The 12,898-nt window shown below is 42.8% G+C and overlaps 1 protein-coding gene across 2 annotated transcripts in view; it reads right to left on the reverse strand.

Moving 5' to 3' along the window:
- Positions 1 to 12,898, reverse strand: part of PI4KB (phosphatidylinositol 4-kinase beta) — a 1,158,526-nt gene that overhangs the window by 742,033 nt on the left and 403,595 nt on the right. For both annotated transcript variants that reach the window (XM_044065607.1, XM_044065608.1), the window contains one exon: positions 1,479 to 1,709. In XM_044065607.1, the coding sequence (XP_043921542.1) occupies positions 1,479 to 1,709 (231 nt within the window). The remainder of the gene's footprint in view (positions 1 to 1,478; positions 1,710 to 12,898) is intronic.

The following is a 12,898-nucleotide window of genomic DNA, read 5'->3' on the forward strand; positions in this document are numbered from 1 at the left end:
CTTTCTCCGTTGCTTTTTTTTAAACCTGTCTCGCTATGTTAAATGGGTTTAACATAGTGAGACAGCTTTAAAATAAGCAACGGATATCTCCCATTTAACATAGCGAAACAACAAAAAGCAACGGAGATCTTGCTTTCTCCGTTGCTTTTGGCCACAGCTCTGATGTACTGCGTAGGCATGCGCAGTACATCAGAACTGCTGCGGATACCAGACAGCTGCGGAAGGGCAGCAAAGAGGTATTATACAATGCCATTATTTAAGAAAAGTAATTATTTCTTTTCTTAAATAATGTCATAGTATAATAGCAATAACCCACTTCTGGGTGTGGGTAATGCGGGATTTACCCACGGTTGCCTTTGTTTGGTCCCGAGGGCGAAGACCACGCCAGCCATGGGTAAATCCCGCATTACCCACACCCAGGCGTGGGTTATTGCTGTGTTCTTATCCCAAGAATGGACTAAAGTGCCTTATCTTTGACAAAGGGTGAAACACCTTGGTTATTGGTTGACGGGCTTTACACTGCAGGGGATTTTGAGCTTCTCCACTTTTCTTTCACAAGTTACATCTGGCTCTTCCACAAGAGACTTCAAGTCTTAAAGTACAGTAAGCACAGATTCTGATGTCAGTCACCTTTTCTTACACAGTCCATGCTGATACTTAAGACTTTTGCTTAAGTTAGACATGAAGACCTGCAAGTCTCCGATTCCTAGAGTGGCCTTGAACTTTGTAATAAACTTCACTATCCAATAGTGTTTTCTCAAATTACACAGGGAAGGTGAATTGCTTTCTTTAGTTAACTGTCTATTCAAAGACATACTAGTTTTAAAACTTCCAACAAATCTTCTATAAATGGCCTGTTACTACAGCAGTCAATGATGAAGGTTCTTGCGAGGAAAAACTGAGAAGTATATATGAAAGATTCAACAAATCAGGACCAATGCAGTTGAATCCAAAATTAAAACTAACCAAGGCACTGGAAATAAAAATATATATTAACATTAAATGCCAAATTTCAGAATCTCAGATGGAGATGAGAATATTTTGATTAACCTTTAAGGATTACTGAAGTGGTGAATGCGTACAGCGAGTCTGAAAAGGCCTGGCACAAGACTAACAATACGTCAGGAGTGAGAACGAATGGTACTCTAGAAGAAACTGTGGGTACTGCCAAGAAATCTGGTGTGTGCAAGAGGGAAATCTGAAAATAAACACCCATAATTAATTCTTAGGTGCCAGTACCTACTTTTTAAACATCAAAATTATACACGTGACAGAAGTTTACACTGAGATTGTCCAGAAGCTGGCCATCAGCAGATGACCAGCTGTGAAAAGAGAATTGTGGGGGATCAAAAGGAAGACTTAAAATAACCCAAGAAACTCAGAGCAGTCCCAGTTCATTAGCCTGTTACTGAAGTCACTTGAGCAGCACTCAGCTTTTGCATTACATTTCACAATGCAATCTAAAAACAATAGCTCACCTTGTCCTTGGAGTTTAGTACTACTGCTTGCGTGTGGGGAACTCTGGCAACATGGTGATCGAAACTTGCAGTTGGAAGCCAAACTCGTGCTGGCAACTTATGATTTAAAAGAGAGAGTTCCGAAATGAGACGCTGAGTCTTCTGCTCTTTAGTTGGCATAGTGGCCAATCTTTTACCGATGCCCATCAGTGACTTGATAAACTCTTTTTCTGGAGCCAGTCTCACTGGTTGCTAAAAAATAATAATTACATTATTATTGTTATTTATTATTATACTATTTTATTCTTACAGGTAGTAAAGTGCTACAGCTACCCATCAGTGCTTATGTTAAGAAGTAAATAGACAACAAATCATAAATCCAGTTCTGAATCAGGATTTTCCAGATTAGCGTAATCGTAAATTGCACTTACAGACACGCTTCTTTGTTGACCTTTTTCATTGCGAAAGCAGTCCATATGGGTGTGTGAAATGGATAAGAGGCAGATAAACTGAAGAGTTTGTATTTTGCAACTCAGAAAAAACACTTTTGAAAAGTAGTTTGATCCTCCCATTTCTAACAGTAAAACATGACAATTTCCCAGAGTTTTTATTTCAGCCAGTAAGATACAAGTAAAAACTCATTGTGACCCGAACTTAACACTATGTATATACCAAACAGCTTGACCCAAAAGAAAAATAAAGTTACACGATAAATACTATGTTAAAGCTGTAACATTCAAGTCCAGATGATGTAATACTTGTCAGCATATGCATGTCTACTTAATAGCATGTTACAAAAATTAATAAGACTGAAGACCTCTCTGAAAGAAATAAACACACACACACATACATACACATAGATTATATATATATATATATATATATATATATATATATATATATATATATATATATACACATATAGTGGGTCATGTAACAAGCTCTGTGCTGTGCCTGACTCATCTATGTCTCCTCCAATTTAACACTGCAGTGACCAGATTGACCTTATATAAAAATCATCTATAACATGTTCCACAACTTACATGAACTCCAGCCTCAAAACTACGACACATCATAGCATGGATGGCATAACTGGATCCTGTATTTGGTTTATACCAAACTGCTCATTGTGGATAAAGCCACTGATTTACTCTTACCAAAATAATGAGAAACATTTTCATTAGCTGAAACTCCATGTGTTATGCTAGTGACCATTACTCTGGTTTCCCATCAGCACAGTTACTCTGTAATGTTCACGATTTATACTGAAGGTTAAAATCAGATTTGTTATACTAAAGGTTAAAAGCAGATTTGTATAAGCTGTAAGAGATTAAAATTAAATTTTAAAAACAGAATACAGAATGCTAATACTAAATTAAAAAAACTGCCAGAAGTAATTATAGTTCTGTTGAAAGTGTGTCAAGAGTCTAAAATGTGAGCTTCTATGAATTCCTTTGCTTTTGTAGTACCAATGTTAGAACGTTATAAGATTTTTGTGGAAATGGAATGGCAGTATCTCTGAACATGAATTCACAAAAACAAGGCAATGTCTGAATCAACAGCGCTAATTTATTTTGTAATATGTTGGCAGCAAGACAATAGGGAAGATTGTTGTGTCTAGTCATTTGCAGAAATAAACATGGAGTGTGAGAAATTGCTTCCCTACACATTGTTGAGTATGAACTAGACATGGCTCCATCCGTTGAGTTCAGCTCACTGACACTGAAACCCTAGCCACTTTTTTCCAGTAAGAAATTACTGCCAGTGTAATTTCTCATTTTACCTGGCAATGATTTACTTGGTTTCACAAATTTTCTTTAGCTCTGTTTTGGTGCAACAGTGGCATTAGTATATCTAAGTTCAGGGTGTCTGGGTGGTATCCTCAACACAGGCATTGAAAGGGGATACCCCCATGCAAAAAAAAAGCCAGCATTTAAGTTTTTCTTCAGGCTAAATTCCTGACCACCTGTGCTTAACAAGTTAGTTCCTTACCAAGTTCTATTTTGTGAGTCATAGTGGAAGCATATAAAACCCCAACATAACTGTTAGACCAGCAAGGTTGAAACTCATCCTGTAGTAGCAGCAAAAAACAAATTGAGCTCATGTTAAATTATTACTCCCAAGGATATATGCAGACATCATCCCTTTACTTGGGTAGGTACATTTTTCATCTCAGGAACTGTGACTTAGAGAGCCTAGAATACCTACAAGTATCTAACCTTATGCCCGCAACACAGACTTTTTCACACCTTGCTCAGAAATAGGCTTGCAAATTTAAAAATGTTATACCCACAGACAGCATCATTTGAAAATTATTAATACAGTTGTAAGGGTGTAGCTAGCTATTCTTACACCCCCCTGCCATCCCTCTGATCTAGCTCACACTTCCCCCAACTTACAAGTTGAAGACCAAAAACAGCTTCTTCTCTGCTTTTAAACTACAGCAAACTGCTGCATTTCTCAATGTTGATATGCACTGAAAACCAATTCCCATAACACAGTTCACCCATGGTAATAGACTCCTTCACCCCCACCCTAGTTATGTCTACTTGCCAGATGTGAGATGTACTGGGGTAGCAATATGAGGCTGTGAGTATATACTTGAATGTTCTGGCTTAATTCCCATTTGTACCAAATCAGGCTTTGAATATAAATATTGTATTATTTGGTCACCTGAAAACTGGGTGTTTGCAGCAGCAGCTAGATATTTTTTCAGGAAGAAAATGAGGTCTACAGTACCAACCAAGTGACTGGGTATAAGAAAAAGAAGTTATGTCTTACCATAACGTTCCATCTGTATTGTTAATCCTCGTTCAGTCATTACGTATGGGTATCGGTTCCGACCTCGGAACCGAGCCAGCCATTTTCCAAGCTCGCATCAGCTACAAACTCTCGAGCTAAAACTCTTACCCAGAATTCCCCTCTCCCTGTTACCTCAGATTGAGTTTGCAAGTCAAAAGAAGGTAGAGGCCACCTCTGGTCAAATGATCTAATAGAACTGGATGGTGAGATCCACTAGAAGCCACAGGAGGGGGAAGGAGGGAGGGTCGTAATGACTGAACAAGGATCAACAATACTGATGGAACGTTATGGTAAGACATTACTTCTTTATCCAATATCGTTAATCCTCTTTCATTCCTTACGTATGGGACAGAGTCCCTAGCTACCTCTATTCCTGGGAGGCTTTCACGGAAGGACATTCCTGAACACCACAGAACCAAAAGATGCTCTTCCCCTGGAGGCCAAATCCAATTTGTAATGACTGATGAAGGTATGAGGTGAAGCCCAAGTTGCAGCTGCACAGATGTCATGTAAAGAAGCTCTGGCATGGAAGGCAGCAGAAGTTGCCACCAACCTTGTCGAATAAGCCTTTATGGTAGTCGGCAATGGAATATTACGTTGTGTATAAATGAAGGTCACAAGGGTCTTTCAACCATCTAGCCAATGTGACCTTAGCAACAGCACATATTAATCTAGGTTCAGAATAGGCCAAAAATAACTTGTCTGATTTACGAGAGGCCTTAGTCCTGTTCAAGTAGAAGCAAATTTGCCTGTGAATATCTAGGGTATTTAGGCAATACTCTCCTTTGTTTGAATGACTGGGGAAGAAAACTGGCAATTCAAAGTTTGATTAATGGACATTTCAGAGATCAGTTTTGGCAGAAAGGAAGGATTAGTTCTCAAATACACTCTATCTCTATGAAAAATCAAGTATGGACTCTTAATGCATAAGGCTTGAAGCTCAGAGATATGTCTGGCAGAAGTAATGGCGATCAAAAACAAGGTTTTCCATGACAAATATTTGAGGTCGCATGAAGAAGCTGGTTCGAAAGGTGGCATTGTCAGAGATTGTAGAACTAATGAGAGGTCCCATGGTTGAATAGGTGCTCTAAAAGGGGGCTTCAGATGATTCACACCTTTTATGAAGGTACTGTATAATTTGTGTGACATAAGGGAGGAGTCTTGGACACCCTCATGGAAATTAGATATTGCAGCCAAATGAACTCTAATGGTAGAGGCCGAAGGGCGGAGTCTTGGACACCCTCATGGAAATTAGATATTGCAGCCAAATGAACTCTAATGGTAGAGGCCGATAGACCACATTGGAATAGATCATCTAGATACTCTAGTACTAATCGACACTGGTGCTAAAAAAGGATCTACTTACTTTTCTTTCAGCCAACAGGTAAATCTTTTCCACTTGCTTAGATAAGTAATTCTAGTGGAAGACTTATGAGATAAAATAAGAATGTCCCATACTGGTAAAGAAAGATCATTCTGCCTGGCAATCAAGGGAATTGGAGGAGCCAAGCTGTGAGCTTCAGGCTGTCCAAGTTGGGGGTGAATCAAATCCTGCTGATGGGAGATCAACCCCGGGGTTGGATGGAGAATCCATGGTTGATCTAGCAGGTGAGGCCAAAGGAAGAGGAACCAAATCTGACGAGGCCAATATGGTGCTATGAGGATCACCTTGCTCTTCAACCGACGGGCTTTCTTCAGAAACTGGGGAATGAGGGGAAGACGTAGAAAAGCATAAAGAAGACACCAGGGCCAATCATGGACTAGAGCGTCCCTGGGTGACTGTCCCAGAGGGGGAATCAGGGTGAAGTAGTTGCTGCATCTGTAGTTGGTCGGGGATGCAAAGAGGTTGCAGCAAGGAAGGCCCCAGCGGTGGAAGATCTCCGCTGCTATCAAGGGATTCAGGGACGACTCGTGAGGTTGTAGAATGCACCTGCTGAGTCTGTCTGCTATCACATCTTGCTAGAAGAAAACTGTTGGTAGCCATCGCCCATTGCCATATCCTCATGGCCTCTCGACAAAGGGGGTAAGATTTGGTTCTGCCCTGTTTGTTGATGTACCAGACCACCACCATGTTATCTGACTGTATCGCAATAGTCCGAGGCGGCAGTAGGAGATGGAATGCTTGCAACGCCAGAAGCACCGCCCTCAGCTCTAGAACATTTATATGCAGTTGGGCCTCCAATAGGGACCAAGTGCCTTGGACTGTCTGTCCCTGACATAATCCCCCACTCCATCAGGGAGGCGTCCGTGGTCACTGTAGCCTTGGGTTGCTGGGGGAGAAGGGGCAAGACCATTGTGACGGGTTGTGGGTCATCCACCAATTTAAATCCTGTTGGCACCCGTGAGTTACTTGAATCTTGGCTGAAAGAGGATACTGAATAGGATGCCACTGGGTGAGCAGTAGCCACTGTAGAAGCCTCATGTGAAACCTGGCCAGGGGGACAATGGTGATGGAGGCTGCCATGGAACCCAACAGCTGTAGAACAGAGTGGGCTGTGGATTTCTCCCTTGAAAGGATTGGGATCAGTTGTTGCTTTATCCTTAGAATTCTATGCTCTGGAATGGATGCTCTGCAATTCTTTGTATCCAATATGACCCCTATGAATTCTGTGGACGGAGATGGGGTGAGACTGGATTTTTGCCAGTTTATGGTTATGCCTAGCCTTTCTACAGCGAGGAGAGAGTATGCCAGGGCTTCCTCCAGTAGATGTCTGGTGGGGGCGGAGATGAGCCAGTCGTCTAGGTATGGAAACACCTGGAATCCTTGTAGTCGCAAGTGAGCTGTGATGACTGCCATGCACTTTGTGAACACTCTGGGGGCTGCAGAGAGTCCGAAGAGCAGTACTCTGAACTGGTAGTGAGTGGCTCACAAACGGAAGCACAGAAATCTTCTTGATGGCCTGTCCACTTTTATGTGGTAGTACGCATCTTGAAGATCTATCGAGCACATTCAATCGTCTTTTTCCAAAAGCGGGAGGATAGACTGTATTGTGACCATCCAGAATTTTCTGCACTCTTACAAAACTTGTTCAATACACTGAGATCCAAAATTGCTCTCCAGTCCCCGGTTTTCTTTGGCACCAAAAATAGTCTTGAGTAGAATCCGGATCCTATATCTGGTCTGGAGGGACTATTTGGATGACTCTCTTTCTTAGCAGCTTTGCTATCTCTAGTGCGGCTTCTTCCCTTTGACTGGGTGGAACGTCAGGTAAGTTTGTTGGGGGGGGGGGCAAGACAAAGATCGAAGGGACTATGGTAACCTCTGGTTATTATCCTTTGTACCCAAGAGTCGGTTGGTGATGGTTAGCCAGGCAGAAGGGTACAAGGAGAAACGACCCCCAACCACCTCCAGAGGAAAGGAGTTGGGCCACTCTTCAGGAGCTTGGGTAGGATTGACCAGGAAGAGAGTCCCTGGAAACCTGGTTATGCGGACCCCCTCTGTCCCAAAAAGGGAGTCTTCCCAGTGAGTCTCCCCCTCTGTCTCTAGGGGAGAACTCTGCCTGTGTGTCACAGAAAGGACTCCGAGACTTTTTGTACCATATCTTCCCACTCTTCTGGTTTCCACAGAAAGCACGTTGAGGGAAAGAATAAGACACCCACGGCAGAAAGGGTTTTACCGTCCTGTTCACATATGGCCAGTGTGTTTTTAACCTCGAGTCCAAACAATGAAGAGGCTTTGATGGAAGCGTTGAGAAAGGAAGCCTTGAAGGGTTCCACGAAAATTGCATAAGCGCATCCAGGTGTGTCATCTTAAAACAATGCCTGAACTCGCCGCTCTAGCTGCTCCTTCTGATGCATGAGATATCAGGCACATGGAGGAGCTTGATATCAATTCAATGGTAGCCAGCTGAGAAGCCACTTTGTCACGGACCTCATCAGACACGGCACCAACCAAAGTTTCAGAGAGCTCAGAAACTAAATTCCTTTGAAGCCTGGTAAAGTGTGCCATATAATTCAGGGACCTGATTGCAAAGGTCGCTGATACAAACGTACACTTCCCTATTCTGTCCAGAGTCTGTGACTCTTTGTTGGGTGGATGGACAGTCTGGCTTTCTTCTTCCACCAGGTCCTTCTTGGTTGCAGCCACCACCCCCACAGCATCTACAGGAAGACCTTTGGACCAATGGGGGTCAGTAGCAGGAGGAGGCAAAATTTTATCTGGCCTCCAGGGAATGGCCTCAATGGTGTCAGGAGCCTTCCACGCATGCTGCACGATGAGCTGAACCAGTTCGTTGGCAGATGGAGTAACCCGGAGGTAGGGGGCTGGGCGCGAAAGGCCTGCAGGAACACAGACTTTTCAGAGGTTGGGTTAGAGGGCTGCCAGTCACCTCTCTGTTTAAGGAATTCGAGGATATCACCAAAGGATACCTCAGAGGCTGAGCGAGGGGACCCTTCCCCATCATCAAAGTCTGTGTCTTCAGTAAGGGACTCCTCTGTGGAGTCCATGTGCTTCCTCTTGCTCAAGCTTTTTCGATGAACTTCCTCAGAGGGAGAAGCTGGGGAAGACAACACAAAAGGGGTTTCCTGTGGGAGTACATCCTGAGGCCCTTGCGCCCGGTGTCTGCTAGGAGCGACTTTTGTATATTGCGGTCCAGAGGAGGGTGGGGAGATTGACAGCACAGTATTGCCAGTAGATGCCAAAGATTTCTCCATTAGTTGGAAGGCCGGTCCACCTGAAGAGGGGTGAGTGTTCAGGACTGGGGACACCCCTCCCCTAAGTGGCTCAGCCTGCCGACTCGGAGTTCCTGGATGGCTGTGAAACACCAAATTACGTACGCCACAGCTGACATCCTGGGTCGTAGCAAAACTCTCCTGCCACAAAGGCAACTGCGGTTCCTTAGTGTGGTCCATAAAGGGAACTGTAGAGGGGGAAGACTGAGCTATATCAAGGGGCTTCAAAGGCAATGAAGGAGGATAATAAGTAGGGGTCTTTGGCAAAGGTTGATCACCTCCCAAGGAACGATAGGTCCTGGGGGGGGGGCAGGATACCTCTGGCCAAAAGCACTTGATCCGCAAGACGCAACATGTCGTGTTCAGAGAGGCGTCTAGTGGATTTCACAGACATGGCTGAGGGAGAGTCAGGTCTATCCACAGATGGGACAAGCTTGGTGCCCACCTCACCAGTCTGCACTGAAAACAACAGGGCCGTAAGAGACTGAACTACAGGTGTCTGCACAAAGGAAATAATCGGTGCCGAAGTCAAGGTCTGCACCGACAATAAGGTCAGTGCCAAGACTGGGACCAAAAAAAATCGGTGTCAATAACAGAGTTGTCAATTCCGGGTAGGGTGTCGGAGCCGATGTGGTTACAGTCTGCGCCAACTGGATAGTCGGTTCCGGTAGAGAGGTCAGAACAGAGGAGCCCCTCGGTACCGATACGGTAAAGGGCACACTAGTCGGTGTCAAAATCACAGATGGTGCCGATTGCCTTGGTGCTGAAGGTCTAGGCACCGAAAGCACTCGAGCCGAAAGTCAGATCCAAAGTAGAAAGCTTATCCTTCTTGGGTCTTGGTTGGTGGGAGTCCCCAGCCGGGGACGAAGGAAGAGATTTGGCCTTTGAATGATCATCAGTCTTTTTCTTTTGGGATCTTGGAGGGGTTGAAGCCTCCAACCCAGAAATAGCCTCTGTAAAAGGAGATTTGAGTAGCCCCTTCAGTAACAATTTATTTTTCCTCTCAATCAACTTCTTGTTAGAGAAGTTCTTACAAATTCCACGGGTTGGATCAACTGATAAATGAGGCACACCCAAGCAATAGACACAGAGAACGTTCATCTGAAGTAGGTAATTTATGGCCACAATCTGAACATCTCTTAAATCCTGGACTACCTTTTTTATCTGCCATGATAGGAAAGAAGGAAATCAGAAAGAATACCAGCAATGGTACAAGAAATACCCGAAGGTAATGAAGAAAAGGGGTCTACAAATGATGGTAAAAAGAAATTACCTCGTGGTAAAAAAGAATGAAAAATTTCAAGAAGAGATATTCGCTAAATGCGATAAGGTAAGAGAAAACAATTTAGAAACTTTTCTGAGAGAAAAAGTTGCTTTAGATTAATATGACAACAAAATATTATACTTAGCTCAAGAGAAGTAGTTTGACACGACCGAATGGCAAAGCGGCAAACGAAATCTGAGGTAACAGGGAGAGGGGAATTCTGGGTAAGAGTTTTAGCTCGAGAATTTGTAGCTGACACGAGCTTGGAAGATGGCTGGCTCGGTTCCGAGGTCAGAACTGATACTCATATGTAAGGAATGAACGAGGATTAACAATATCAGATGTAATATGCTAGAAGCAGGAGATAACCAGATAATCAGTTTGGGAGTATGTGAGCAGTAGATCAAAAGTACAGCTTATGTTAATATAAATAAAATTAATAAATGTGAACTGTGAATTCTGAATGAGGGTACATTATCTATCTGGGGTAGTGGAGGGGAGAAAAAGATGAGAGAAACCTGCATTACTTGTGTACTGCTGACAGAATTATTTTGTTGGAGTTATTTTCTTAGGCCTTAGGAGAGGACATGCAGACAATCCATAGCAGCCAGTTTGTGATACATGGTATTAGGCATCCTCTGACCCATTACTGATAGACTTTCTGCACATCAGCAAGTCAAACGGTATCAGAAATACTCAGTCTACAGATTTAAACCTCTTCTGCAACATTAACAAAACAGTTTGGAGGGACAGGTACACCTTGTAGGAGAACAGACTACCATCCACATAAAACAAAGTTCATCCCAGTCCATATTCAAGCACAGCTTAGACCTATGGATGGGAAACAAAAAAATTACCTTAGGGTTGCCTCCTGTACCACTAATTTTCAGAGGCAGCTCCTAAATGATTCATCCCATGCATGGGGGAGATCCCCAAAATTATTTATGGTATGATCCCAGTTATTTTCATTAGGAGTAATATACAACTATCAACCATGGGATGGGTGAGGCGGATCTATAGCCAAACAGAAATAGGTTATTTCAAGCACAAAAAGGGAAACTGGCTATGTTACAAATGGCCCAAAAAAGGCAGCTAGCCTCATACTTGCCTATGAACCTATGTTGCTTTTGCACAGTTAATCAAAACTGCACGATTTTTTTTGCATAAGCAAGGTACAAAGCACAATATACAGCTTTATCTTCAGATCACATTTTGTGCAGTTTAGATTATTATGGTAGGATCACTTTATTTAGCACAGTGTTTTGCTGCAGTTAGATACTTAAATCTGCATTTTCAGTTCAGGCGCATAACTATAAGTACAACTACTCTGCAAGCCAGATTTCATGTTCACTACGGATTCAAGTTAGTCACAGGATAAAATTAGTTTGCATTTAACCACATGTGGATTATATGTTTACAGGATCACACTTGGAGGTTCAAGTGGCTGTTCCAAACTTGGAAAATCTAGAGTAAAGTGCCACCGGTGTACTAAATGTACACATTTTGGTACCAGCCTAGAATTAAAGGCAAAGAGGCTGCTACAGTTTGCAATAAAGCAGCTTTTGCTAAACATTCAGGTTCAAAATTAAACCAAAAAACTCACAAATAAAAACAGTGGTCGTATAAAAACAAAAAACGTAATAACGAACCACGAACGTATTAACTTTATTACATAAATCTGGTAAGTGCTTTCATTCCAAAAGGGACTTCTTCAGACCAAGTCAAAGACTTAAAAAAAATTATTTAAAAGACTACATCAGAAACATCTGACTAAAGTAAATCATTCAGGTTCATAAGTAGTAGGCTAGCTGCCCTTTTGGACTATTTTGAGCCTAGCCAATTTCCCCCTCAAAGAGGGAAATCTAACCCTGCATTCTGTGTGGTAAAAACCTTAACCATTATGCCATCCCTTCCCCTCCTGTATAGTAGAATGGAAATGGAAACAGCACAACAGAGAGGGAGAGTGCATATGATGGCACTAGCCAGATTTTACATTGATGGCCTGCTATTCATGAACTGTCCGGTCACTGTTAGCTCCCCTGAGTTGATGGGTCCACCATTACAGTAATGTTTTCATGCTCCCATCTTTGAAGGTCACCAAAATACAAAGTGCAGAATCCCAAGTTCAAATCACACCGCACCTCTACTTCAGATAAGCCAGTGCCACATGTTAAGTACAGACCCTTTCGCCAGAATAAATCCTACATACATACAAGTTAGTAGAATGCACCTTCCACACACCAGAAAATGTAGCAATATTAAGGTCAGTCTTGTGTCTTCATTTTATACTTCATATCTTAAAGTACACAGTCGCAATGGTGCAGCGGTTAGCATTGTCGCCTCACAGCAAGAGGTTCTCCATTTCGAGTCTCGGCTGAAGCGCCTTCTGTGCAGTCTGCATATCCTCCCTGGATTCAAGTGAGTTTTAAAGACATGCAGGTAGGGTGTGTGTGTGTGATTGGGCGCCGGGCTGGCAACTTGACACCTTAAAAACTCCATTGACAATCTGTGGATCGGTGATCCGCTGTGGCGACCCCTAATGGGAGAAGCCAAAAGGCACTGCTTTTTAAAGTGACTACAAGAATAGATGTCTGTTCAGACATCTCAGGGGGAGTTGTAAGATCAGGTTTCATTTAAATTTAGTTTGTTAGAACAGCATTGTCTTAGTACATGTCTAAAAACATAAGCAGGCCTGTATCTTCAT

The sequence above is a fragment of the Protopterus annectens genome, chromosome 3.part0 (assembly GCF_019279795.1).
Source record: "Protopterus annectens isolate FY-2018-M chromosome 3.part0, PAN1.0, whole genome shotgun sequence".
Classification (NCBI taxonomy): domain Eukaryota; kingdom Metazoa; phylum Chordata; order Ceratodontiformes; family Protopteridae; genus Protopterus; species Protopterus annectens.